This window comes from Cololabis saira, chromosome 2, assembly GCF_033807715.1.
Source record: "Cololabis saira isolate AMF1-May2022 chromosome 2, fColSai1.1, whole genome shotgun sequence".
NCBI lineage: Eukaryota > Metazoa > Chordata > Actinopteri > Beloniformes > Belonidae > Cololabis > Cololabis saira.
In genome coordinates, this window is record NC_084588.1 from 26,488,994 (window position 1) to 26,514,042 (window position 25,049).

At 40.6% G+C, this 25,049-nt stretch overlaps 1 protein-coding gene across 1 annotated transcript in view; it reads left to right on the plus strand.

Annotated features, from left to right (window-relative positions):
* cdh16 (cadherin 16, KSP-cadherin) overlaps positions 1-25,049 on the plus strand; it is a 35,602-nt gene that overhangs the window by 9,058 nt on the left and 1,495 nt on the right. The window contains exons 8-16 of the mRNA XM_061710067.1: positions 5,506-5,631; positions 6,692-6,842; positions 11,400-11,612; positions 12,626-12,702; positions 15,689-15,880; positions 20,328-20,569; positions 20,649-20,779; positions 20,862-21,101; positions 24,734-24,850. Coding sequence (XP_061566051.1) covers positions 5,506-5,631; positions 6,692-6,842; positions 11,400-11,612; positions 12,626-12,702; positions 15,689-15,880; positions 20,328-20,569; positions 20,649-20,779; positions 20,862-21,101; positions 24,734-24,850 — 1,489 coding nt within the window. The remainder of the gene's footprint in view (positions 1-5,505; positions 5,632-6,691; positions 6,843-11,399; positions 11,613-12,625; positions 12,703-15,688; positions 15,881-20,327; positions 20,570-20,648; positions 20,780-20,861; positions 21,102-24,733; positions 24,851-25,049) is intronic.

The window sequence follows — 25,049 nt, forward strand, 5'->3', positions numbered from 1 at the left end:
GCTCATCTACTTGAAAAATCATTTGGTTACAGTTTCCCTTCCGTGATCCATCCTCATCCAGTATCTAAATCACATAATAAAACAGATTCACTTGGCTTTTCGTTGGCTTGGGGAATGCCTCATTTCGCCCACACAGGGTGATAGTAATGCTGTTCTCAGTGGGAGGTGGGACCAACCGCTGTTATGACACATGCAGAGTTAGTCTTGCTCAAGGAACATCCCACCTCCCTCACTGTTTATCATAAATGGAGCAGTTATGGCCACACATCCAGTCTTCTGGGACAAATGCTATCATTTGCATGATGACATTGTCCATGGTCCGGCTTCATGGACTGTAGTTTCTTTGCACTTGTGCAGATGTAAATACATAAATGTCATCCCCCCTATAGAAAAAGCCCTTAAATATCTGAATAGTTTCTTTCATTCAGCAAATCTAATGAAAGAGGCCTCTGGCTGTATATTAAAAAATGAAACCCTGGCATTTGTAATCAGAACTCCTACGTCATTGGAGGTATGGAGGTTACTTTCTGTTATCTGTCTGTTGTCTGCAGCACGTTTCCGACGGTCTAAAACTTGGATTATATAATGCAATCAGTTGACATACAGTACAGACCAAAAGTGTGGACACACTTCCCCATTTGTTTGAATGAAAAGGTGTGTCTAAACCTTTGGTCTGTACTGTACTTGAACTCGGCTGAATGACCTATTGAACACAAGAATAGGTGAGAGACCCCTCGCCTGTAAATGATGAGTGAAGGCTCCTGAGTGGAGTGGGTTGTAATTTTTTATAGCAGGGGATCATGTAATTATTATTTGAAGAATTAGTGTGAGCCTCATGGCCTCATAATCAGTGTTGATGAAACTTGTTTCAACATAGTCATAAAAAGTGATCGATTACCATCGAAGCCAAATTATTCAACGGATAACAATTCAGTGAACGATTCAGCAAATGACCTTGTCATATGAAAGTTCCATGCAGTGAGGAATTGTTAGAAATCATCATTGCATCATTGCATTTCAGGTTTTGTAGGAACGTTTAGCTTCTTTCAGGTCATAGTTTTTAAAGGTTTTTAAAAAGAGGAAAGGAGAATGGTGAAAAATATTTGTGCACACCAAGATATTTGAGCGTTCTGGTAACTTTTACGCAGTTGACCTTTTGTGTGGCTGCTTCTTATAAACAGTCATTGTTGAGGATAGATGAGAAATGCATATTTAAGACAATGACTCCACGAACTCATCATTTTCTTTCTAGCACAAGCTCAGCACTCTGAAAAGCCACATGGCTCACAGGGCAAGTGAGGACTATAGAAGGATAGAAAAAAGTATTTAAGGTAATTGTTTTGCCATGTTCGTTATAAGAAACATTACCGAGGGAATGTAGAGTTGATGTCTCAAGTTGATGTCTGCAGCAACAAGACATCTCTGTGACAAAAGTGCTTGTAGAACTGTTTAAAAAAATCTCCTAGTTTGACTGTTCAAGTGTTTAAACAGTGTGTGCAGAGCAACATCTGCACCACTATGTCAGTCACAAGAGTCACTGAACATAGAGCTCTTTCACTGTAATATGTACAGTAGCTTTTGAAGAGAGCAGAGGCTTTTATGGAGCAACTGTTAAACATGGAAGTGGAGTTATCATGCATCTTTTGTAGCAACTACTGAAACTTATGGCGATTTTCCACTAGTACCTACTCGGCTCTACTCATCTCAACTCGGTTCGACTCAACTTGGCCTAGTTTCTTTTCCATTACAATCCAGTACCGGGAGCAGAAGTAGGCGATGTTGGAGCAAAGCAGCTGTGACCTACTTGATCGTGTGATACAAACGAAAAAGGAAACAACACCAAAGATGTAGAATATGGAGGAAATGATGAGTGAGACAACGCTTCAAGCGGCGAGGATTTTTAATTATTTTTTAGCTTGTCTCGGCGCTGCTGAAAAGTCAGTTGTTAGCCGTGAGCAGCTATGGATTGAGAATGCTCCTGGTAGATCTTTTCATTCCTTATTGCCCCGTCTAGATCCCTTTGACTGCTCTCCTCAGTCACCAGGTTTATGAACATCTGCACCTCAGAGTTGGACCACAGAACAGATTTTTGCACTGCCATTGCCTGTCAAATAAAATGACCAAGAAGCCGCCGTCTTAGTCGCTCTTCAAATGATGTCCACATCCTGACTCAGACGTCTGACTGGCCAACCCCCTGACCAATCGGTTGCATGTAGTGTGATGACGTCAGATACGGCCCGACTCAGCCCGCTTAAAACCTCGGCAGAATAGTTACAGAAAATGTATCTACTCGGCACGGGTAGACCCCTAGTGGAAAAGTGCCAAACCGAGTTGAAGCGAGCCGAGCTAGTGGAAAAGCGCCATTAATTTTGCTATATAGGGAAGAACAGATTCACTTGAATACTTGCTAGATCTTTAATGTGGATATCAGATGTTCATTTCCAGCCATTAGGGTATTTCTACATTTGCTTCACACCCATCTTACCCATGCACAACTACTGCCAGGTCAGGAAGAAAACACAGAGCACCAAACCAAGCCACAATAAACAAAACTTTCATATATGGCATATGCTTTTAACAATGACATGTCCAGAAATCCAACCATTCACACTGGAACCAGAACCCATCGGAGGGTGCTTGTGGCTGTGTGACTCATTCTTGGGCTTATATGTTCTCTGTCGTGGGTATGAATGGAGGTCTGTTTGTACCATGTCCTGCACTGAGTGCTCTGGCAGCAGGGGGGTGACTCCTTGGGGTACAGCGTGGCGCTAGACCTGGGCTTGGTGGACAGGGTCCTCCCGTCCAGCGGAGGTCTGTGGTGTGTGCCTATCATGGCCAGCACCAGCTGGCCTTGCCTCCTATCCTCTTGCCCTCCTGCTCCTGCTCCTTTACATGACCCCTGCACACATTCACTTAGGACCCAGAGGGGTTGCGTGGTCCGGGATGTGGGGGAGGCTGTCTCACATGTCCCGAGACTGCCTGCCCCTCAGTTTTAATTATGTCTTAGACATCTTTACATTCAACAGATGTACACCTCACAAGCATACTTGCACATAGGGTATTCGGAAGGGGGGACACTGTCAAATGTGGCTATTGGGATAGCCACATGGTGGCCTGTCCACTGCCCCTCCTCATTCTTTTTAACTGCATTAGTCACACCCACACATACTCATCACCAGGGGGCAGGAGGGAGGTCTTCTTACACCCATCTTTCTCGCAAATGATTCGGTCTCAGGCAGGAGTACCAGGGAAGGTGCTGTGCTACCTGTGGGAGGCTGGTGGTTTGTGTCGGGCCTCTAGTGGGAGATGTGAGTGATGAAAGAATAATTGTCCATGTCTTTGTCAGTGAGTGTATGTTATGGCACTTTTACACTAGTACCTACTCAGCCCGACTCGACTTGCCATGCCTCGTCTCGACTCGACTCGACTCGCCTTGCCCTCGTTTCTCGTGCTCTGTGTCCATCTCCGCTTCCCCCCGCTGCCCTTGCAGCTGGGCAAGCCTTTGGCTCTGAGGTTTCCAGATTGGGCATTGGGGCAGGTGCTGGCCTGCCGGCGTCAGGTGTTGGGGGTGACCCTGTCTCTCCAGGCAGGCTGGCCTTTTGCCGGGTGGGGGGGTATGGCCCTAGAGGGTGTGGTTCTCTTGGCCCTGTGGTCAGCCTGTGCCGGCTGGTGCCAGAGAGGGTCCTGGTCCATTGCCGTTGGTTCCTTGGTTGCCTTCTTCCGTAGTCATGGGTGCTTCACCCGGGGCTTCCCTCTGTTGCCTCCTGGGCAGGGGTGGGGCTTGCTGGCGAGGGAGCTCCTTTCCTTCCTCTGGTCCCCCATGGTTGCCATAGGTTTGAGTTTCTTACTTGTCTACTTCTGGTCCCCTTGCTGTCACCTACTGAGTTTATTTAGAGAAAAAAAAAAGGTTAGATCTTTTTCCTAAAATGTAACAAGAACCCAGGTCTGTCATTTATTGATCAATTTTGATCTTTCTATGACAAAACACAAGTAAAAGGCAAATACTTGTATGTGGCATAGTTTAGTGGAACACTTCATCTTTTTCAAACTAGAATTTGATGGCAACAACACACTAAAATACAGGTAAGGAAAGAAAAAAAACTGAGAATTTTCAGTAATAATCAAGGCTGGAAACTACGTCTGAGTGGAGTTTGTATGTTCTTCAAGTGTCTGTGTGGATTTTCTCTGGATGACTCTCCATTCAGCAGACTAACTGGTGTGGGTGTAAGGATTAGATAAAATGAACGTTCACCAAAGGTTTCATCTGGTCAACTATGGTCTATAGGTAATTACTTGGTTGTCCCATCAAAGAATCTCCTTTTAAAAAAAAAATACTCAATGGAAAATTCCAAACAACAAATGTCAGTTTGTAAAGGTCAAGGTGAGAAACCTCTTTTACAGTATGTGACCTTCAAGCCCTAAGGCATAATGGCATCCAAACAGAACAGTAACTTAAAAGTATAAGGCAGGAGTCATATATCAACTCTGTGCAGAAATGCCACTGAATTCCCTGGTCATGAGCTTCTCAGATGGCCAGAAAGACAGTGGACACATTATTAAATGGTCGATTCAGTCTACAAACCAGCTTTCCATGGCATCCTGGGTTCTATATGACAAAAATGAGAAAGACTAGCATGTTATCAGTGAAAAGGAACAATGAATACTCATCAGTGTGTGATTACCAAAAAGTGTGCATATAATTTTTGTTTTCTTCAGTAACTAATGCATTTTTTTGTTTCTGCTCCGATATATTAAACAGCTTCCTTTTTTTTAAAGTAAGTTTATCGTACTGCTTTCTATAGTTCAGCAGCCCACAGCAGACATCAGTGCTCGGGAATTACTCCTGCACAGACAGTGTATGCCTGACAGGGCTCAAACACAAGCTACCAGGGGAGACAAAACGTGCTCTGCAAGCTTGAACACAAACAAAGCCAAAACAGATGATTCCATGTGTATAACTTTATTTAGTCAGTGAGCATTAATCTTATTTCTTTAGTTCTAAGGTTTGGAAACACCATATCACTAAGAGGTGCCCAGATGTGTGGAGCGCCTTTGTTTAAATAAAAGCCTTACATTAGGGAAGCTGTATCCAAAACATCCAAAACTGGGAGGGATGACGCGAGACAGTGAGCTGTGGAGATACACATGCCCGGAGTGTGCCTCAGCTGTGTTATGTCGGGCTCCTGCCCTTGTTGGGTGCTGTGTGATGGCTACTAGGCCCTTTTCAGATGTTCCACACAGGCTTCTGTCAAGGGTTGTAAAGCAGAGTGGAAAATCCCCTTAAGCCTGCATTGTTAGTTTTTACTCTGTGTTCTGTTTCCCATCCTTGTCACAGACTTTGGTCAGCTCCTTGTTATGCAAACAACGGGAAGCTTAGCTCGGCACTAAAACCTTCAACACCTTTGGTTGCAAAGCTTTCTATATTGGCTCAGCACATTTAGATACGTGAGACGTTGCACACGTTAACCGCATCAAAATGTTGTATGAATGTGTGTCATGAATCAGGTGAAATGGAGTGGAAGCCAGGCAGAGTACAGTCTGGAGGGGGAGTTTCCAGAGATGCTCTTCACAATCAGCAGAGAAGGAGTCATTTATCTCAACGCTCCTCTAGACAGAGAGACACAAGACCAGGTCTGTACTGCAACTGCAATCACAACATCTCCTTTGACATGCAATAAATCCTTACTTCGCTCTGTTTGAAAGAAAGGGCTAGACGGTATATGCTTAACAGAGACTTTAGGAAAAACGGAATTCATTATTTCTATCTATGAAGGGGTTCATTTCACACGTGATATTATTCCCAACCTAATGTAAAGTTCACTGACCTAAAAGCTGATTATTTTGTGTCTTTCATATCTAATTAAAAGCCTACTTTAATCAACTCTCTTTATATTACACCCTCTTTTCACTTGAAGGGACCCTGATGCATATTATTGCCACAAAGCTGAGCACTAAGGACATTTCTATTTTTGAACTGAACAGAGTTAATGAAGGAAAAAAAAAACAACACCTTAAGAGGGCAACTTTGTTCCTTGATTATACATTGCCTGTGGCAAGGAATTATTTTATTATGGCAAAATTGTAGGGGGAAAGGGTTCATTTTAAATCCAGACCACTTCCAAATCATCCTGTGGATTAGGATTACAAATTAAAATCCATTTGTTTGCACTGTACTCTTCATTTGCCACTTAGGCTCTTGAGAGCTTTGAATGGGCCAGTGAGCGGTACATTCGGGCACAAATGCTCAAATGGCCAAAGAAAACAGTTATATCAGTGGATGTGAGTGAACACACCTTTCTGATGCTTTGTGTTACGTCTTATGCAGTGTACGTTTAGTGGAAAATGGAAAAGGCTTTATCCATCTGATTCCTTGTGGGTTTAGTTTAATGTATTCTTAACAGAAAAGGGAACAGATGAGATTTCTTAAGTTATAGTTGTGCACCATAGTAGTATGCTTTGTATCCCCAGAGTTGCAAGAAGTGCCTATTTATTCATTCATCCTTTTCATAACTTGAGAACTTGCCACAAGAAGCCATCATGCAGTGGTCAGCTCAGTAATTTGACCTGTATTAAGGGAACTTTAAATTAATTACAATACTATAAATAGGAGGAACCAACATTAATTTTCTTCACTCCACCATTAAAGTGCATGGAGATAAATATTACTGTATGCTATTTTTCCCCTCATCAGTTTCAAATCAGTATTGTGGTTGAGCGTCCAGATGGCAGAGAGATCGCCAAGCCTGTGGAGTTGAGGGTGATGGTGGGGGACGCCAATGACAACAGACCCACTTTTCCACAGGCACAGTACCACACTGTGGTCAAGGAACTGGCTCCTCGGGGTGAGTTACACAATTTCAATAAAATATTTTTCCAAATGTAACTTGAATTTGAATCTTAATTAAATATAAGTTGGATAAATCCTGCTCTACTAATGTATTGGGGTGCCGTGCTGGCATGAGTGTCCGGGCCCTTGGTGGCGTTGCTCGAGGTTTGGCTCGGGTGCCTCCCGTTGCTCTTTGTCGCTGCTGGGATGTCTCCACTGCCTGGCGGGGTCTGCCTGTGCTGGGCCAGGTTTTGCAGGGGTCACAGGGATGGTTTCGTTGTGGGGTGGAGAGGTCTCGGGGGCTGGCGAGGAGAGGTGGGTAGTGCCTAGGCTGTCTCGCTGGTGTGTCTGTTGGGGGTGTGGGGTGCTTATGTGGATGTGGTGTCTTTTGCCGGCAACCGGGTCGGGGGACCTCCTAGTTCTGGTCATGTTGGGGTGCTAAGTGGGGGCTGATGGGGGAGACTGGACATGTACGAGGAGTGAGGTGGATTGAAATGCCATGTGCATCCTTGTCTGTTGGAATACCTTTGGATTTGTGATTCCTTTAGCACCTTGTGAAACTCCACTTCTTTGCAAGCACTAACGAAATTGGTTCCACAGTCAGAGTAGAGCTGTTTGGAAGGGCCACGGATATAAAAAGTGTCTTCCCAAGGAATTTTTCAAGAAAAAAGTATCTAAGGACTCAATCACTTTTATATGGAGAGCACATTTGCTGAAGCATGTAGGGTACTGCCCAGCATTTACTGGGAGCCAGGCCTTCTCTAGTACACCTGGCTGTCATGAACCAGGAACCAAAGACATCCAACCCAGTGTGAGTGAAGGGTGGGGATGTTCTTTGTCGTTCATGTGGGAGATCTGACATTTTTTGCCATTCTCCTTTCCCTCTAAGTTTTCAACATATGACACACACAACCCTTAAGAATATTGAGGCTCTATTACAAGTCCTCAACCAAAATCTTCCACAGTGTCCAAACATTTCTCAGACAAGCCATTCAGAGTCTTCGGTTATCATGGACATGGCAAAGCTGGGGCAAGTTGCCTGAATCAGACTGCTGCTTGAAGTGAGCATTTTGATCACTGATGTAATCATTCACTTGTTCATGTGCGTTTTGCATCATAGATGGGAGGTTCCTCCTGCTATATATTTCCTCACCCTTTAGCTCTGCCACTGCTTCCAAAACTTGTCTGGGCAGCCTCATTTTCGAGATTTAGGATTTCCAACTTGGCTTCCAGTTTTGCTTTTATACCCTTTTATACCTCTCTCTCTGCAAATGCTACCCATGCACAAGCAGCTTCCACCTTGGACTTTGCTTGTGCCACTGATGATCTACTAGAATGCGTTGAGCGTGAGCCTATACAAGAAGTTCTACAACTTTGACGCTTTACCCTGGGAAAATGTTGTGTCTTTCGGTTTGACATACTTGGAATGTGGTTCATCCATGTTATAGATGTAGCTTTGTGCCATGGCATTGTTTGGCCAGCTGTGTACAGTCTTCTTACTGTGCAGCTCTCTTTGTAGATTTACAACACAATTCAGCTGTAAGCCTAACTCCAGTTACATAAACAAATGAGTCAAATAGAAGCGTCCCACCTCCAAAGCTTTATTTGCTGCATCCCATGGAACACTCCCACATGGAATAAAACTAGAAAATAAAGCAATAGGCTACCATTATCTTAATATATAAAGAGGTAAAAATACATTAAAAACTAATTAGACAGGGCTATTTCCTAATGAATCAATTGTATACAGTAAGCATCCAATATAACCAAATTCCTCATTTACCAGATATATTTCCATAAAATGGAGCTCAGAAAAAATATAGTATTTTTCAAATTGAAATAAAAACGTAGAATATAATCCATGATATTATTATCACTGGCCAAAAAAGTAAAGCGATAATTTCATCCATCCATTTTCTTCAGTGATCTTTTAAAAAAAAATCTCTGTAGGCAAGGAACCGACATTGAATGATGATAGATGTGGGTCCGTAATCATTGCATCTTCTCAGAGTCAGTTGTTTATCCACAAAGAGAAGTAAATGTACCATAATGGAAAGAAAACATTATTACAAAATCTTGGTTTGGGCATCTGGTTAAGATGTCTCTTTTGGGGTGTGTTCAAATGAGAGGAGGCCTCAGGCCCCATGGCAAATATTCTTGAGGGATTATATCTCGCAACTGGCCTGGAAACTTCTTGGTATCCCCCAGGACATGCTGGAGGAATTCACTGGCAAAAGGGAAGCCTGGGTTTCTCTGCTTAGGATGTTTGTTCTGTGATACAAATCTGGATGGATGGATGGATGGATGGATGGATGGATGGATGGATGGATGGATGGATGGATGGATGGATGGATGGATGGATGGATGGATGGATGGATGGATGGATGGATGGATGGATGATGGATGGATGGATGGAGGGAGGGATGGATGGATGGAAACTCTGGATATTCTACTATTTCAGCTTTGACTCCTTAGCTTGGTTTAAGCTCTTTTAAGATAGACTAAAGATGAGCAATGCTCTGATTAATCAAAAATCGAGCTTATCTTTTGAAAATAATGTAAATACGCCCTCTGCGCTAAGGAGGAAAGAAATCCTCTGGCATGTTATCAGCTCACAACTGGAAAGAGGGTTTAGTATTATATATGAATGGGTATCTTAGTGCCATTAAAAAAATAAATGGGCAGGTGTTGGAGTTGCTTAAGCAGTCATCAGGTGCATTTCCATTACCCCTAGATTTGTGCAAAACCAGATATAGAAAAAAACCTTTTTCACTTCCAGGAGGGGATTTTTCATCAATTAGCAGCAATTTCAATAATTTGTCAAAGACTAAACATGTTTTTGTACATTTTCTTTGACGTATTATTTTTTGTTGTTTTGAAGAGATATGCAGAGTTACAAGAATTAAGCCTATTTAAAAAAGCACCGTTCAGTGGAAACACAGACCTCCTGCAGTGCTACCTTTATCGAACTTTCAGAGATTTGATTTTCTTTTGCTCAGACGTGTAATGGAAACGTAACTATCCGGAAGAAAGTCTTGCTTATTTCAGCAAAACTATACCAAACCAATTTCTGTACACCCTACAACAGGGATAGGTGATCCTGGTCCCAGAGTGCCACTGTCCTGCATGTTTCAGATGTTTCCTTCCATCAACACATCTGATTCACTTTAATCATTCATCATCAGCTTGTCATCAAGGTCTGTTCAACTGTGTTATTAACACATTCACTTGTTTCAGGGTGTGCTAAAGCAGGGGAACATCTAAAACATGCAGGGCAGTGGTATGCGAGGACCAGGGTTGCCTATCCCTGCCCTACAACATGCTTTGAACTGTTGAACTGAAACTAAAATCTTATGTCAAACAAAAGTGGCAATCTGAGTGACATTTAGAACTGTGGCATTTGGTCTTTCTCAGTTCCCTTATTCAGCCATCCTTCCATGCATCCATTTTCTCCTCCCACTCCCTTCTAATCAGGGTCATGAGCATGGCTGGAGCCGCTCCAAACTGTCCTCAGAGCAGAGCTGGAGTGCACTCTGGGAGAGGTCACCAGTCTATCACAGATCTCTCCTACAGTGTTGTTTAAAGGAGAGCTGCAATATGAAGATAGTGTTCTTATCTGAACAGCAATTCCTCAGTTTTAGCTTTTGACATGTTGGATTTGTTGCCTGCTGTGTTCAATTAATTAAGGGAATCAAACTATTGAAAAACCATTCCACTGTTTATATTTATTTTATTTATTCATCCATTCATTCCTAGTCAGAATCTCTAACTTAAAATGTTTTTAAAGATGAATTTATCGGAAAATGAAGGGATTATCATATAAAAATACAACGGAATAGATTGATATCTTGTGAGAATTAACTTGTATTGGGAACGTGATTTTACAACTCTGTAGGGGGAACACAGTCTGGAAGTGCCGTCACAATGATGAAAGCACTGAGCGTTCCAGATGCCTTTTGTGAAAGCATTTTGGGATTTTTGCCAGGATGCAGGGAAAACACCCTCACACCTCCCTCTGCTTGTAGAAAGCACGTGGTGTACTGCGACATATGAGGTCCCAGCATAAAAGCCTTTTTTGTTGATGCTTTTAAGACAAATTGAATCTGGGAAATGAATTAGCAAGGACAATCTGTTAATCTAAATGGAATCCCTGAGTGGGGATTAAAGGCGAGAGCTGTTTTATTCTTCCTCCCATATTGCTTTTCAGTATGCAAGAGACTGCAACAGACAAAATCTTTAAACTGCTTTAAGAGAGGTGGTGACAGAAAAGGTTGTAGATCCATACTTTTTATTAATCCCAAGACTTCAATCACCTTAAATCTCAATAGTTTAACATCTCAGGTTCTTTGGCTTTATTATAAAAGCCAAGAAAAGGTGCCACCAGTATTACAGCAAACATATCACCAAACCATTCTTTTTTTAAATCCTCATTTAAAAATTGCAAATCATGTGGGGAAAAGTATCTAGCTTTATCTCACAAATAAAAAAAAAAAAAAGACTAATTATGTAAAGACCCTTATCTTATCTTTAACACAGCCTACATTTATTGCTCTTTTCTACTGTCTTATCCCAGGAACAGAAATCCTGACTGTGCAGGCAGCCGATAATGATGATCCCAAGACAGATAATGTCCGGATATTCTACCGTTTATTCGGGCAAATCCCAGAGAGTCCTCGTGCACTTTTCAGAGTGGACCGGGACTCAGGCGTCATCTCTGTCCAAGCAGACAGCATGGAGGGCACAGCGCCACAGTACACCCTGACCATCACTGCTGAGGATGCCAAAGGTGAATATGTTTTAATATAGTCATGTAAAAACAGCTGGGTTACTTAACTTGCATTGCTTTTTTATTTGTTGAAGAATATTACAATGGGACTAACAGACCTTTAGAGATGGCTGATATGGCGTTTGTGAGTCTTTATCACTAAATCTGTAGTTGCTGAATAAACATCTTACAAATTATGTTTTCTACAATAAGTCAAAGATACTTCCTTTATTTTTATTTTTATGATAGAAAGTGAATCCCAACCATTATTTACAGCCATTTGAGCAGAAAGTAGGTCAATTTATGATATCTGGACATGTTTTGGAGATCCATCAACTCCATCAACGATGAAGAGAGATTTAACTTTTTAACTTTCAAAGATCAGGCTAGGCCCATAAAACTGTTTTAACCAAGTGTAAAAATTGATGTTTGCAAAACAAATCTAGCAATTGATCTCTAAACACTTGAAAGTAACCACTAATTGAGATGACTATTGTAAATCTGACCCACCCTCTTTCGAGGAGCATAATAATAATTAATTCCACCTTGACTCCAGTATTTGGTTTTTCTCCCTAATATAGATTCATGAGAGAAAAATGAAGGTAATTTGAAGTTTAAAAAGTTGGTCAAAGCATAACCCAAACAGATTAAGTTAAACATCACTGTATAAGGGTCTGCATTTATTCCTTTGTAAATAGCTGTCATGTAGACTGTTACCTGTAGTCAAATAGAGCAGTGATAAAAATAGTTAGAAAAGAGTTATTGTTTCATAGATAAACAAAATGAAAAAATTACTACGACTACTGCAGCCAACTGATGAGCTGGTGCAGCAGTATAGTTTCCGTGATGGACTGGGTTCAACCGGATATGAACATGCCAGCCTAGGGTGACTGATGTTCGGGTTTGCATGAGTCAGGCCCTCAGGTTCAGATGGAAGCAAGCGGAGGTGCTTATTGTGTTCCTTCAGCATATTTTATCTGTGCGAAGGACTCACTCTGAGTCACTAACAGAAGCTGTGATGATGTCCCTGGCAGGTCTAAACAGTTCGTGCACGGTGGTTGTGACGGTGCAGGATGAAAACAACAACCCACCGGTCTTCTCTCAACATGAGGTACCACAGCACAAGTCCAAATGGACAAACACATGCAAGAATTAAGACACAGCTTTGACAAATGCTCATTCATAAACAATATGTTTTGAAAAAGGAAGAGTAAATATCATCATTATTTAAAGGAGCTTGAGGCTGGATTTATGAAAAAAAAATTGTATACGTTTAAATTTTTCTGGTAATAATGTCAGATGAAGCGTTCCAAACCAAAAAGAATGAGCCCTCTAGTGTATCTCTCCGTTGCCTTGAACAGGCTGTGTGCTGCAAAATGTGCTGCAAGGCTGGGGCCGCTTTTCCCGCGCTGTCCTGCGGATGTGACGTCACTTGACGCTGCATGCGTGTTCCCCCGTGCCGGCTTCGCTGTTGGCTGCAGTACCCCCGGCGGCCGTCGTGGCGAAGGGTGGCGCTAGAGAGTCTAATTTCTTAAAAGGAGCCTCAAGCTCCTTTAATTTTCCTTGGAGGAAACAAGATATGGCAACTAATCTTGGGCTTATAGTTCATGGTATTCTAAGTAAACAGTATTTTCAGTGGTCAAAAAGCTTTCAGCAGAGATAAGATTCCACTAGAAAAATCAACTTGAACAATTTTGTACAATTGCAATCTTATAAATATTCCTGACATAGGTCATTCTACACTCCCCGACCACTTTATTAGGTAAACCTTGCCGGTACTGGGTTGGACCCCCTTTTGCCTTCAGAACTGCCTTAATCCTTTGTAGCATACATTCAACAAGGTACTGAAAACATTCCTCAGAGTTTGGTCCATATTGATACGATAGCATCACCCAGTTGCTGTAGATTTGTCGGCTGCACATCCATGATGCGTCCATCCCTTTCCAAGACATCCCAAAAGTGCTCTATTGGATTGAGATCTGGTGACTGTGGAGGCCATTTGTACGGTGGCCGAGACCCGCCATTGCTGAAAATAAAAGTAACGCTGCAAACAGAAACAAACGCCGCTGCAAATAAAAGAAATGCTGCAAATATAAAGAAACCCCGCTGCAAATAAAAGAAACCCTGCTGCAAATAAAATAAAAAAACGACGCAAAAAAAAAGCCACAACGGAAGTGAATTACCGGGGACTATTTTTGCCGATGCACCGGTGTTGCACATTAAAAATGACACGTAGCGACATTGAACACTAACCTTTTCACTTATTTTCGCGTTCGTTGTTCTTCTTATTCCTCGCTCTTCTTATTTCTTCCTTTTCACTTACGTCCTATTCGTCTTCTTCTTCTCCTCTCACGTAAAAAACACCGGTGCATCAGAAAAGTAGTCCCCGGTAATTCACTTCCGTTGTGGCTTTTTTATTTGCGTCGTTTTTTTTTTATTTGCAGCGGCGTTTCTTTTTATTTGCAGCGTTTCTTTAATTTTCAGCAATGGCGGGTCTCGGCCACCGTACATTTGAGTACAGGGAACTCATTGTCATGTTCAAGAAACCAGTCTGAGATGATTAGCGCTTTTTGACATGCCGCGTTATCCTGCTGGAAGTAGCCTGTGATTGGCTGATTAGAAATTTGCATTAACAAGCACTTGGACAGGTGTACCAAATAAAGTGACCAGTGAGTGTATATATTTATTGTTATATTTTTTTTTACTCCACTGACATCCAATTTACACAAAAGTAAAAAATTCTCAATGGGATCAATAGAAGCAAGGCATCCCTGATTCTGCTGTTTTGAACAGCATGAAATTGTGCAGTAGTTTCCCTCGGTTTGGAACTGCTTAAAAGAAAGATCCAATATGTTACTAAAAAAGGAAAAATAACAGATGGTTATAGGAAATCCCTTCACTTCTGCCCACAGGCATGGCATAATAGAGGAGAGGAGTCATGAGAGCAGGGAATTGTGTTGCAAGAGCTGTAATACTGTGATAATTGGGAAGCAGTCTCTAGATGTTCTGACCAGGGACCAGATCAGGGATTCTGAAAGACTGCACAGACATCATCAGTTGTGAAAGAATCTTATTTTGAGAAAGAGTGGATACTGTTTGTGCAGCTCAAGTGTGCTTGTCCAAAAATCTTCATAAAATGAAATAGATGCAGGCACCTTGTCTGAAAAGTGAGGCCAATGCAAAGTGAGACAAATGTGTCACGACTAAACTCCAAAACAAAAACACATTAGATCCACTCTAGTTAAATTGGAGAATGGAGAGGTCATGAGGGCAGGGAATAATCTGGTGAGAGTTTTAACATTGTGATAATTGGGAAGCAGTCTTTAGATCCTCTCAGACCACAGATGCTGAAAGAGTGTACTAAGCCTCAAGGAGATGTATATTGCTCCAATTAGGTTAAACTCGCAGTTTCACTGGTGCCTCACTAATAAAGGGTTGATCAGAGGTGCTACATCAACTTCCTTTATACAGTCTATTGTCCCGCCAAATTAAAGGAACACCAATTTTATAAACATCTTATACTGTATCATATATTTTAAAACATTTACCCCATTGAAAATACTCCCAAATTTCCAATTTCAAGCTGTTAAAAACAAATAAACCTTTGCCCTGATAATGGTTGCCACAGCCACATTCATACACATACAAACACCAAGGTGGAAAATGCTCTTGAACAGGTCACGCCTGAGGAGAGCAGCATTTTCCATGGCAATGTGAAGGCAGTGCTGCGGGGAGGGGAGATGTGGGAGGTGAGTGGTGACAGGACTGGCTTCGGCAAGGCTGTGATTGGGGGCAGCCAGATCACAGACACAGCTGCTTTACTGGAGGACGTCTTTGAGTGGCCGTCTAAACACACGGAGGCTGGTGAATAAAGGTCAGCTAACACCAGGAGGCAAAGAGGGGGGGAAACATACTCTCACATGTAGTCACATTTCATTACAAAAGAAAATTGGACAGTCATATCCGAGTTTTATTGGTGATGCAAACTGCCATATAAACAGCTCTCTGGCAAAGCATATAGGGGTCAGAGGCTCATAGTGTGTCAAATGAGTGGTGTCTGCTCAGTGATCATCTGCTTTCTGTCCCCCCTCCATCAGTATGGACCCTTTCATGTGCCAGAAGATGCCTCGGTAGGCACCACAGTGGCATCTCTGCTGGCGAGGGATGCAGATGTTCGTGGTGGAGACAGCTGGCAGGTGGACTACCGTTTAGAGTCGGGGAACGAGGAGGAGGTCTTTACGTTAGTGATGGACAAGCAGACCAATGAGGTCTCACTTGTGCTCTCGAAGGTCAACACAACACACACAAATGAGTTCTTGATTCATTTTTTTGTCATTCTTTGTGAAAATATTATACTTCTTACTTTTCAACCATTTCACTTTAACTATATTTGAAGCAAACAGTTTTACAATACCCACTTAGCAGCAAATGCATAATCCTGTAAAGGTGGCTGGAAATAAAGTTAAGAAATCTGGTTAACGTTTTTGATTTGGTAGTCACTTCTGAGACCGAAATACTGTGTTTTCTTTAGATTGCTTATGATGAAAAATGTAAAAAATTATTATTATTATTGCACAAAAAACAACAATTTTACAATATGTCCCCTTTAAAATGACTTGTCACACACACTAAAAGAAAATAAAAAAGCTTTTGCCATAGCAATTAATCCAAAGACATCAAAATCCATCAACAGAGGCAGGAAACAGGCACAAAGAAAAGCCAAAACATCCGAAAAAAGATGGAGAGCTGGCACTGAGTAAAAGACACCTTAGTATATACACACAGAGGGAACTTATAAATAAGGTGTAGATGAAAAACCAAGAACAAAACAAAACATGAATGAATCAGACCCGAATAGAGAACAAGAAACTAAGCCAAGAGCATAGTAATGCCAAGATTAAACTAACAAAAACAGAAGATCTTGACAAAATACAACATCAGAACCCTTAAGCCATTGAACCTATTAGATCATTGTTTTTTTTCATCTCAATGTCTTTCCATTTGCAACTCATAAGTCCAACCATAAATCCAACCATCATCATGACAATGTTTTTATATAAACTGTTGGCTTGCATATTGAGGGTGCAATTTTAAAGTCTTCACATCTGGGGGGGTTGAAGAAAAGAACATTACATTATGTCCGTGCCTCCTCTTCACATGCTTCAGATGAATAAAAGAAAAAGTCCTGATGACAATGGAACCCTCTCGCCCAATAATCTCTGCTGCCCTCAGGGTGCATCACCCTTTGCCTGCCTCCCGTAATCCAGCTCTGGGTTTTAGGGATGCTTTGCAGTGTGCGTGCGTGCGTGCGTGCGTGCGTGCGTGCGTGCGTGCGTGCGTGCGTGCGTGCGTGCGTGCGTGCGTGCGTGCGTGCGTGCGTGCGTGCGTGCGTGCGTGCGTGTGTGTGTGTACTTAAATGGTCTGCTTTTTGTAAGTGGGCCAGGCAGGAGACAGTCCATTATTTTCAACCCCTCTGTGGAAGAATGAATTTGATTGAACTGAGAGTCGCACGTGCACATTTGAGATAAAGCAGATGTCCAAATGCTAAAAATGGATCTTGATGTACGGTTTGAGATTAACACACATGGACTTATATGTATATTGTTCGTTTCTTTTTTCATGATGTCAAGCAGTGTTTGTTTTAGTAGCTGTGTAGTGACCTTCTGAGATATCACTGTAACTTTCTTTGCAGCATTACCAGCAGTATTGTTTATTCAGCTTATTATTATAGAAATTTGAATTTCAAACCTTCCACACTGACTAAAATGCACTTAAGCAAATCCCTTGACTGACTTAATTAAAGTGTGACACCAGCACCACAAAGTAGACACATTTAATTATTGGAAATTACACACTCTTTACAAAGCAAGTGGGTAATTACATTGTGCGACCACGGAGGACTAGAGGAAGCTACATGTGATAAATATGCAATCAACAAGAAAACAGGAATATCTAGCATTTTACCAGAAGTAATACAATTCAATTCAATTCAATTTTATTTATATAGCGTCTAATATAACAGATGTTGTCTCAGATGCTTTCCAGAGATACAGAACATGAACATAAACATAAACATAAACCCCCGAGCAATTATTACATAAACAATGGCAGGTAAAAACTCCCATAGTGGGAGAAAAGCCTTAAGCCAAACAGTGGCAAGGAAAAACTCCCCTATACAACTATATCAAATAAAAATGAAACTATAGAAACAACCTTGAAACAGGACTAAAGTTTTTGAAAATATTCTAACTTTAAAACCAGAAGAGGGAAGAGGGACCCTACATCAGGAGGCCTTTACTCAAAGCTGGACCGTGGCTATCTCCCAGGATAACATCTCAGAGGTTTCAGGACTCCTAAATGCAGTTGCACTAGTAACCACAGGCTCAAGTCAGCACTACTGTAATGAGGAATAACATTACAGCAGCTGCCCCCCCTTTCACAGACTGCTGCAAAGACACACTGCAGCTGTGGCCATTAGACTGCAGACATGTAAAGACACAGCTAACACTGATTATAGACACAGCTATTATTATCCTAATTATGTCTGGGACACTTGTGCTTACAGTATGTAGGACTGTTAATAGCAGTTCAATGCTACATTTAGTCAGTTTGTATGAGTGTGGTGATTGTGTATTGAAATTACATGTTGACGCAATATCTGTTATAGAGAGTGTTAAAATAGTGATAGCTAGTGCTAGTTAGCTGAGCATATCCACTGACTCCACTGGGGCTCCAACCATACTGAGCCTCAGCTTCACTCATCACAGTTAAATAGAGTAGTGGCGGGATACTGTAACAAACATGCCGATTACAATTAGCCAGAACTATGACGTGCATCATGTACGGCACAACATCGCCCCCCCGCCTGTTGTGACCTTTAATTGACTGTGTATCATAATGAACCAATGCAATGACCAATGTAAATAATAATGCAGCACAAATTACTTGTTTAAACGTATTATGGCATCTAATACCTATTCTAAACAGGCCTTGAATGTCTTACAAATAAGCTTTTGATTTTTTTTGCTAAAATAAATTAGAAATTCAGCCTCTAAACCATGTCTTTATCTTCCCATTCCCTAACCTCATTATCTATGAGGGATTCTGAGTGGGCAGGGCAGCTATGATAATGAGGCTCTGTGCTGATTGGCTGCCTGAATGACGTGATACACCGCTACGAAAAAATGGCGGAAGCTCTGGCCGGCGGAGTTAGTTGTGGGCGTGGTTTCACGCATCGGAGGCCAACCTATGTAAATCGCATTTTCGTTACTTAACGACGGGCGCAGAATCTGAACGGCTCGTAGAAGTCACATCATACTGGATGGCTCATCCGGGCGGCTGTACAGACACTGCACAATTTGGTTGCTTATATATGTTAAAGCAAGAGAAAACGTGATTTTCATAATAGGTCCCCTTTAAATGTTAAAAATCTGGTTTATTTTCAGTTGTATCATTATTTGATTACTTTCAAGAAATGTATATTGTACAGTCTAACTTGCTTAACTAACAGTAAAACCTCTTCGGACTCTTTTAGCAAGTTTACTGAAGATCTTTTTAAACTCAGACACATAAGCTGCATGTTCAGTGGCCACAGTCATACTTATAGTGATAATTACTGAATACTGAGACACTATTCACAATTTAGGATCACAAATCAAACTCAGAGTGAAACCAAATTATTGTCATCACATCCGGCCTTTGTGTTATAGCCTACATGTCATTCAAAAGACTGACTAGTCATGTCCTAGTGAGACTCATGCTCTGACGTAGCAGTAAACATTGACCTGTTGGATGCGTCACCTCTATTCAGAAAACAGCTCTCTTTTTATCCTCCAAGGTTTTGTATTACCTCTCCCCAGCAACAGAGGAGCAATCATCCTGAGCAGGATGAGGATTTTTGGTGAAGATGAAACACAACTTGGCATCAAATTCAATTGAGATTTCTTTAATATGGATTATTTTGAACTAAAAATCTTTTTTTTAAACACAGTTTAACTAATAAAGTATGATTTTCATTAAATCAGACGACGGTTGTCTTTTCACCTGAAATCTACTACTTCAAAAGTTTGATCCATATATCTGGATCCAAATATAATGTGTAATGTTCACCACAATGAGACAAGTGTTAAGGTTTACAAATAAATTAGTTTTGAATGTTCATAATATGTTTCTTCTCCTTTTCCAAGGAAGAATTTCCACTGATGCATTGTAATTTCAAGAGTAACTTGCCCATCTTGCATGGGGGCGTTGCTGCATAGTGATTGCTCACATGTAGCATCATGGAAAATGTTTCATCTGTGACACAGTAAATCTTCGGCTTTTACCCATGACTACAGATCATATTAGAAATACAGCTAAACTTTGCCAAGGAAATCCAGATTTCTTGGAAATGAAGTGTAGTGGACACAGTAGACTTTCCTACTGGCAAATGTAGCACCATGTTTGCAGACTTCACAATCAAATCCACGGAAATTCAACTCCATCCTTTGGTTTGATTAGACTGCTGCCTTTCTGAGGTTGTTTTTTTTTTTTTTTTTAATTTTATTAACTGTTGTGATTACTACTAACTTCTTGTAGAAGGACAAGTTCACCATATTCAAATCAGCAACATTTTTCAACTTAACCTGGGTGATTTCTGCGTTTCTTCCTTCTTATCTTGGTCACTATGGATGCAAATGCTCTTGTCTAAAACTAGGTGCAGTCTGTGACTGAACAGACTTATGCATGTTTTCTCAGGTGTTGGACTTTGAGCGTGAAAGTGAGTACATACTGGTTCTGGGTGCACAGAATCCAGTCGCTTTAGTCCGTGGTCGATATGGACCTGCTTCCACAGCAACAGTCTCCATTTATATTGATGATGTGAATGAGGGCCCTATCCTGTCTCAAAGCCATTATGAGGTGACCGTCAGAGAAGGGGAGGAACCAGGCCGGGTCATTGCCACCATCCGAGGTTACGACCCAGATTCTCACCCGATAAGGTGACAAATTCAGTTTGATAGAAACAAAATATGTTTCTGTTGTCTTTAATTTTACAGCTACATATCATTTTCTGTGCAGATATTCCCTTCAAGGGGATACCAAGAAATACTTCTCAATAGGGAAATATTCTGGTGAACTAAAGACGGTGCAGGCCTTGGACAGAGAAGAGAACAGCACTTACACCATGGAGGTCATTGCAGTGGATGGGCGTAAGATTATTTCCATCATCATCATTATAATTTTTTGTTTTTTGTTATTTGTGTCTTTGTAACACCTTTGTGTTCCTCTTAGGAAACTCTTCTTTATCTGCATCCACCCTGGTAACTGTCCATATCCTGGATGTAAATGATAATAGTCCGGTGCTGGTTGGAGACTATTCCTGGAAGTACCTGTGTACCCCTCGGTGGGAGGACCAAGCTCTGGTACTTGCTTCACGCGACAGCGATGGACCACAGCATGGAGGGCGACTCAATTTCTCTCTCCGCAGTGATGCCACTGTTCGACGTAACTGGAAGCTGACACCTATTAATGGTGAGGAAATGCTAACCTGATCAGCAGGTAAATAAAAGGAAAGTATCAAATGGTGATTTATAGGTACAAGAAATATTTCGTAGTTCTGGTGACTATTGGAGGTAGTATCACAATTTAGTGTCCGTGCTGCAGGAACTGCACCTTATTGTAGAATAGGAACAATAAAAAAATGATACTTGAGTTAACTTGGACTTATTTATTTGCAGACGACATAATCATAAGACTTTTTTATCATCCACTTGATCTCATCTGGTAATATACATACATTCTTATTTTTCGGGTCTTAAAATACAAACCAAAAAGTGTTGGTATGTGGGCAGTTTAGCGCTCTAAGGAGTTGAAAGAGAAGATCAAATATGAAGTTATCCCAGGTGATGTTAACAGGTGATTGTAATCATGTTTGGGTGCAAAGCGGTATCTTTGAGGTACAAAGATGGGCAGAAGATTACCACTTTTTCAACAAATAAAAAGGGAAACTATTGACATATCTTCAAAAAATGCATAACATTTTGGATGATATAATTAAATAATTAATGGAATCTGGAGGATTTTCATTGCATAAGGGCAAGGAACTAAGACTAAGGTTGTCAGTGCAAGAACAATTGTCATCCATCAACAACTGATCTAACCACATGGGCAAGGGATTACTTTGGAAATTTTTCATCAAACCCTAAGATGCAGAGCTTCTTTCATAGATAACACTTACTGTTCAATTTAAGTTTATTCAAAGGTGGTTTTAATGTCTCAGAGGAATCTGGATTGCAACTTTTTGTTTTGGTCAAATGAATCAGCATCCCAGTATTGGTGTCAGTATCTTTTCTTTTTTTCTTTTTTTTTAAAGAAATAGGCAATAAAATGAAACGAACCATCCAGAATATTATAAGACAAAACCAGGCTCTGTTACGGTATGGGGTTGTAGCAATGTCCTTGGCAAAGATCATTAATCCTTTTTTGCACCGTTAACACACTAAAGTGCTTTGAGAATTTTGAGGAACAAGTGCTTTCCTGAGGATATCTATTCCAATTCTTTTTTCAACTTGATAATGCAAAACCGCTATCTATGCCTAATACATGCATGGCATGCATGGCTAATGGAGAATGGTACTGGACTTTTAAAAACCAAAAATGACACTGAGGACTCTCTGCACCATATTTACAGCAAGAATGGGTGACAAAAGAACAACTGAAATGCTTCGTTACTTGTTATCCTGAATGCCAGATGTATCAAAAGTAGTAAAGCTTTGCTGTTCAGATTTAAAAAGGAAATTTAGGTTATGAGAAACAACAAGATATACCTTCTTTTCATAGGCTACAACATTTTTATATATATATATATATATATATATATGTATATATATATATATATATATATATATATATATATATATATATATATATATATATATATATATATATATATATATATATATATATATACACACACACACACACACTGTTCCTGTGTGTGTATGTATATATATATATATATATATATATATATATATATGTACATATATACACACACATACAGTACAGACCAAAAGTTTGGACACAACTTCTCATTCAAACAAATGGGGAAGTGTGTCAAACTTTTGGTCTGTACTGTATTTATATATACATATTTCATATTTCCAATAAAAAAGCAATTTTTGATGCAAATATTGTTATTTACAAAGCAACATCAGTAGGTCGTAATTCTTCCAGATGATATTCGTGTACTGTGATTCTATAACATGTCAGCTATATAAAACAGAGTCCCTCACATCAGTTTTACAGGATTTATTGGGCTTTAGAGACCTGGCAAAGTAACTTTCACTGGTCTACTGAGCACCAGTTGGCTGTTAAGTTGCATTTTCTTGTTTGTGGTGCAAACAGAAAACCAGAGAAAAATCCCTTGAGGTTTTCTTTCAGGGATCTCCCCAGTGTCCGTATCCCTTACTGACCTGGATAATATTATTAGTTTAGACATTAACAAATATCAGCTCTCCTTAATGGTCAAAGTGATGCTGTGAAGCAGGATGGTGGAAGTTAATATGTTGGAAACTACAAAACTGTTGCCATCCAGCTAGGTCATGTAATGTGACATCACTTATAAATTGAGTTTCAAATTGAGACAGAGGACATTTAGTCTGCCACAGCATGGTGAATGCTCTGAATTACCCTGACTGAAACAAATTGACATTTATAAACAGCCCAAAAGTGCAGTGATCTGGCCCTGAAAGTGGGCAGATTGCCCTGTTCTCTCTCTTTTTCTGGATCATTTTTCCTATCTTTAATAGGAGGTAAAATGTTATCTTTCCTTTCTTTGCAGTTGTAAGCTGCGCTGTTGAATTAATCTAATGCCAACTATTTACAGCAATGACGTTTGCCATTAAGTCATTCAAACAGTTTAAACCCACTTCCAACTCAGTTCTTTTCCCCTTTCACTCTCCTGTTCCTGTGTGTATTGATTGAGCTCAGCTGTAATTATATCTTCCGTGTAATTTCTTTGGCGTCACCACTGGTTTCCTGAAAGCTAATGGAGGCTAAAATGAGACTCACCCAGAATGCTTTGCACCTGGTCACAGACAGTAATGATTGTGCAAATAAATGCATACTTGTGCTGATATAATTTTGCTGTTGAGGTGCATGAATTATTTGTCACTATCTCTTATGAAAGGAAACTGTGTGTTTGTGTGTGCACATGTGAACATTCAGCACAGATCTCAAGTCTTTCAATGATTTGACTGACAGTTATTTTAAATACAGAAACTCAATTAATGAGGCAGCATGCTCCTACTATATTTTTTCATTTATTTATATACTTTTCCATGGAAGTAATGTCAAATAAATGCTATTTTTTGTGAAGAATCCTAACTTAAAGATAAGCGTTCCCTTGATTGCATCAGCATTGTTTTGTTTCAAATCAATTGTATGAAGAGAAAAATCATAAATACTCTGTCATTGTCCAATACATCTGGACCTAACTATAGTTTGGGTATGACACGGTTAATAGTATTTCTGATGTCACTGCCATGGCGATTAGTTCTGGATAGGAACATCCATCTCCCAAGAAGATAAATATGTTAACAGTAACAGCCTGTGTTGAAAGGCTAGCAGGCCATGTTTCCCTGATGGACCAATGGAACTTGAAGGGGAGTGATGGCAAAAGTGCAAGTACAGAGTTAAAGCCTCTCCGATAAGGGTTCAAACATAGTTGATAAAGCTCTTCTCTTCACAGGACAGGGTTTTTACGTCATGCAACTAGGCTTGTATTTTAGGCTGATTCACAGTGATAAGATAAAGAACCACAGGCTCCAGACCACTCCATCCATAGCTCCATTAGCCTCTAGCTGTGCAGTTATATTGGTGTGTTTTTGCTTCAGTGTGTTATTGCTAGATTAGAATTTGTGAAATATTTTGAAGCAGTATGTGAACAGAAATCATGAAAGCAATGTCTTTTTATTGTATACATATGTTATAGTACCAAATAGCACACACACTTGCCATTGTGATAGGTTATCATGCAGCGAGAGTTGTCATGACAACCTGCACCTCAGCAATCAAATAAAAGGAGAAAATGTGTTTCTCTATTGTGCAATATTGTTGAAGAAAAATATATTTTTTGTTTTGTATGACTTCTCAATTTTTAGACACACACACTAATCTGTCACTGAACATCCCATACCTGGCCCCAGAGGTCTACACTGTGCCCTTCACCATCTCTGACAGCAGCTCTCCTCCCAGGAGCACCTTCATAAACTTGCCAGGTAATGCTGACAATTCTGCTCATGACATATTAAGTGAGCACTGGGAGGTTATGGGACACAAATGCTGGAACAGTCAATAGAGATCAACCCCTAGTGCCAGCTTGTCCTAGCGCTGCTCTTGTGTATTCATGATGCAATTTGATTTTTTTCTCAGGCTTGCAATTCCAGATCTCTCTCAAGAATACGTTCTGCACAATGC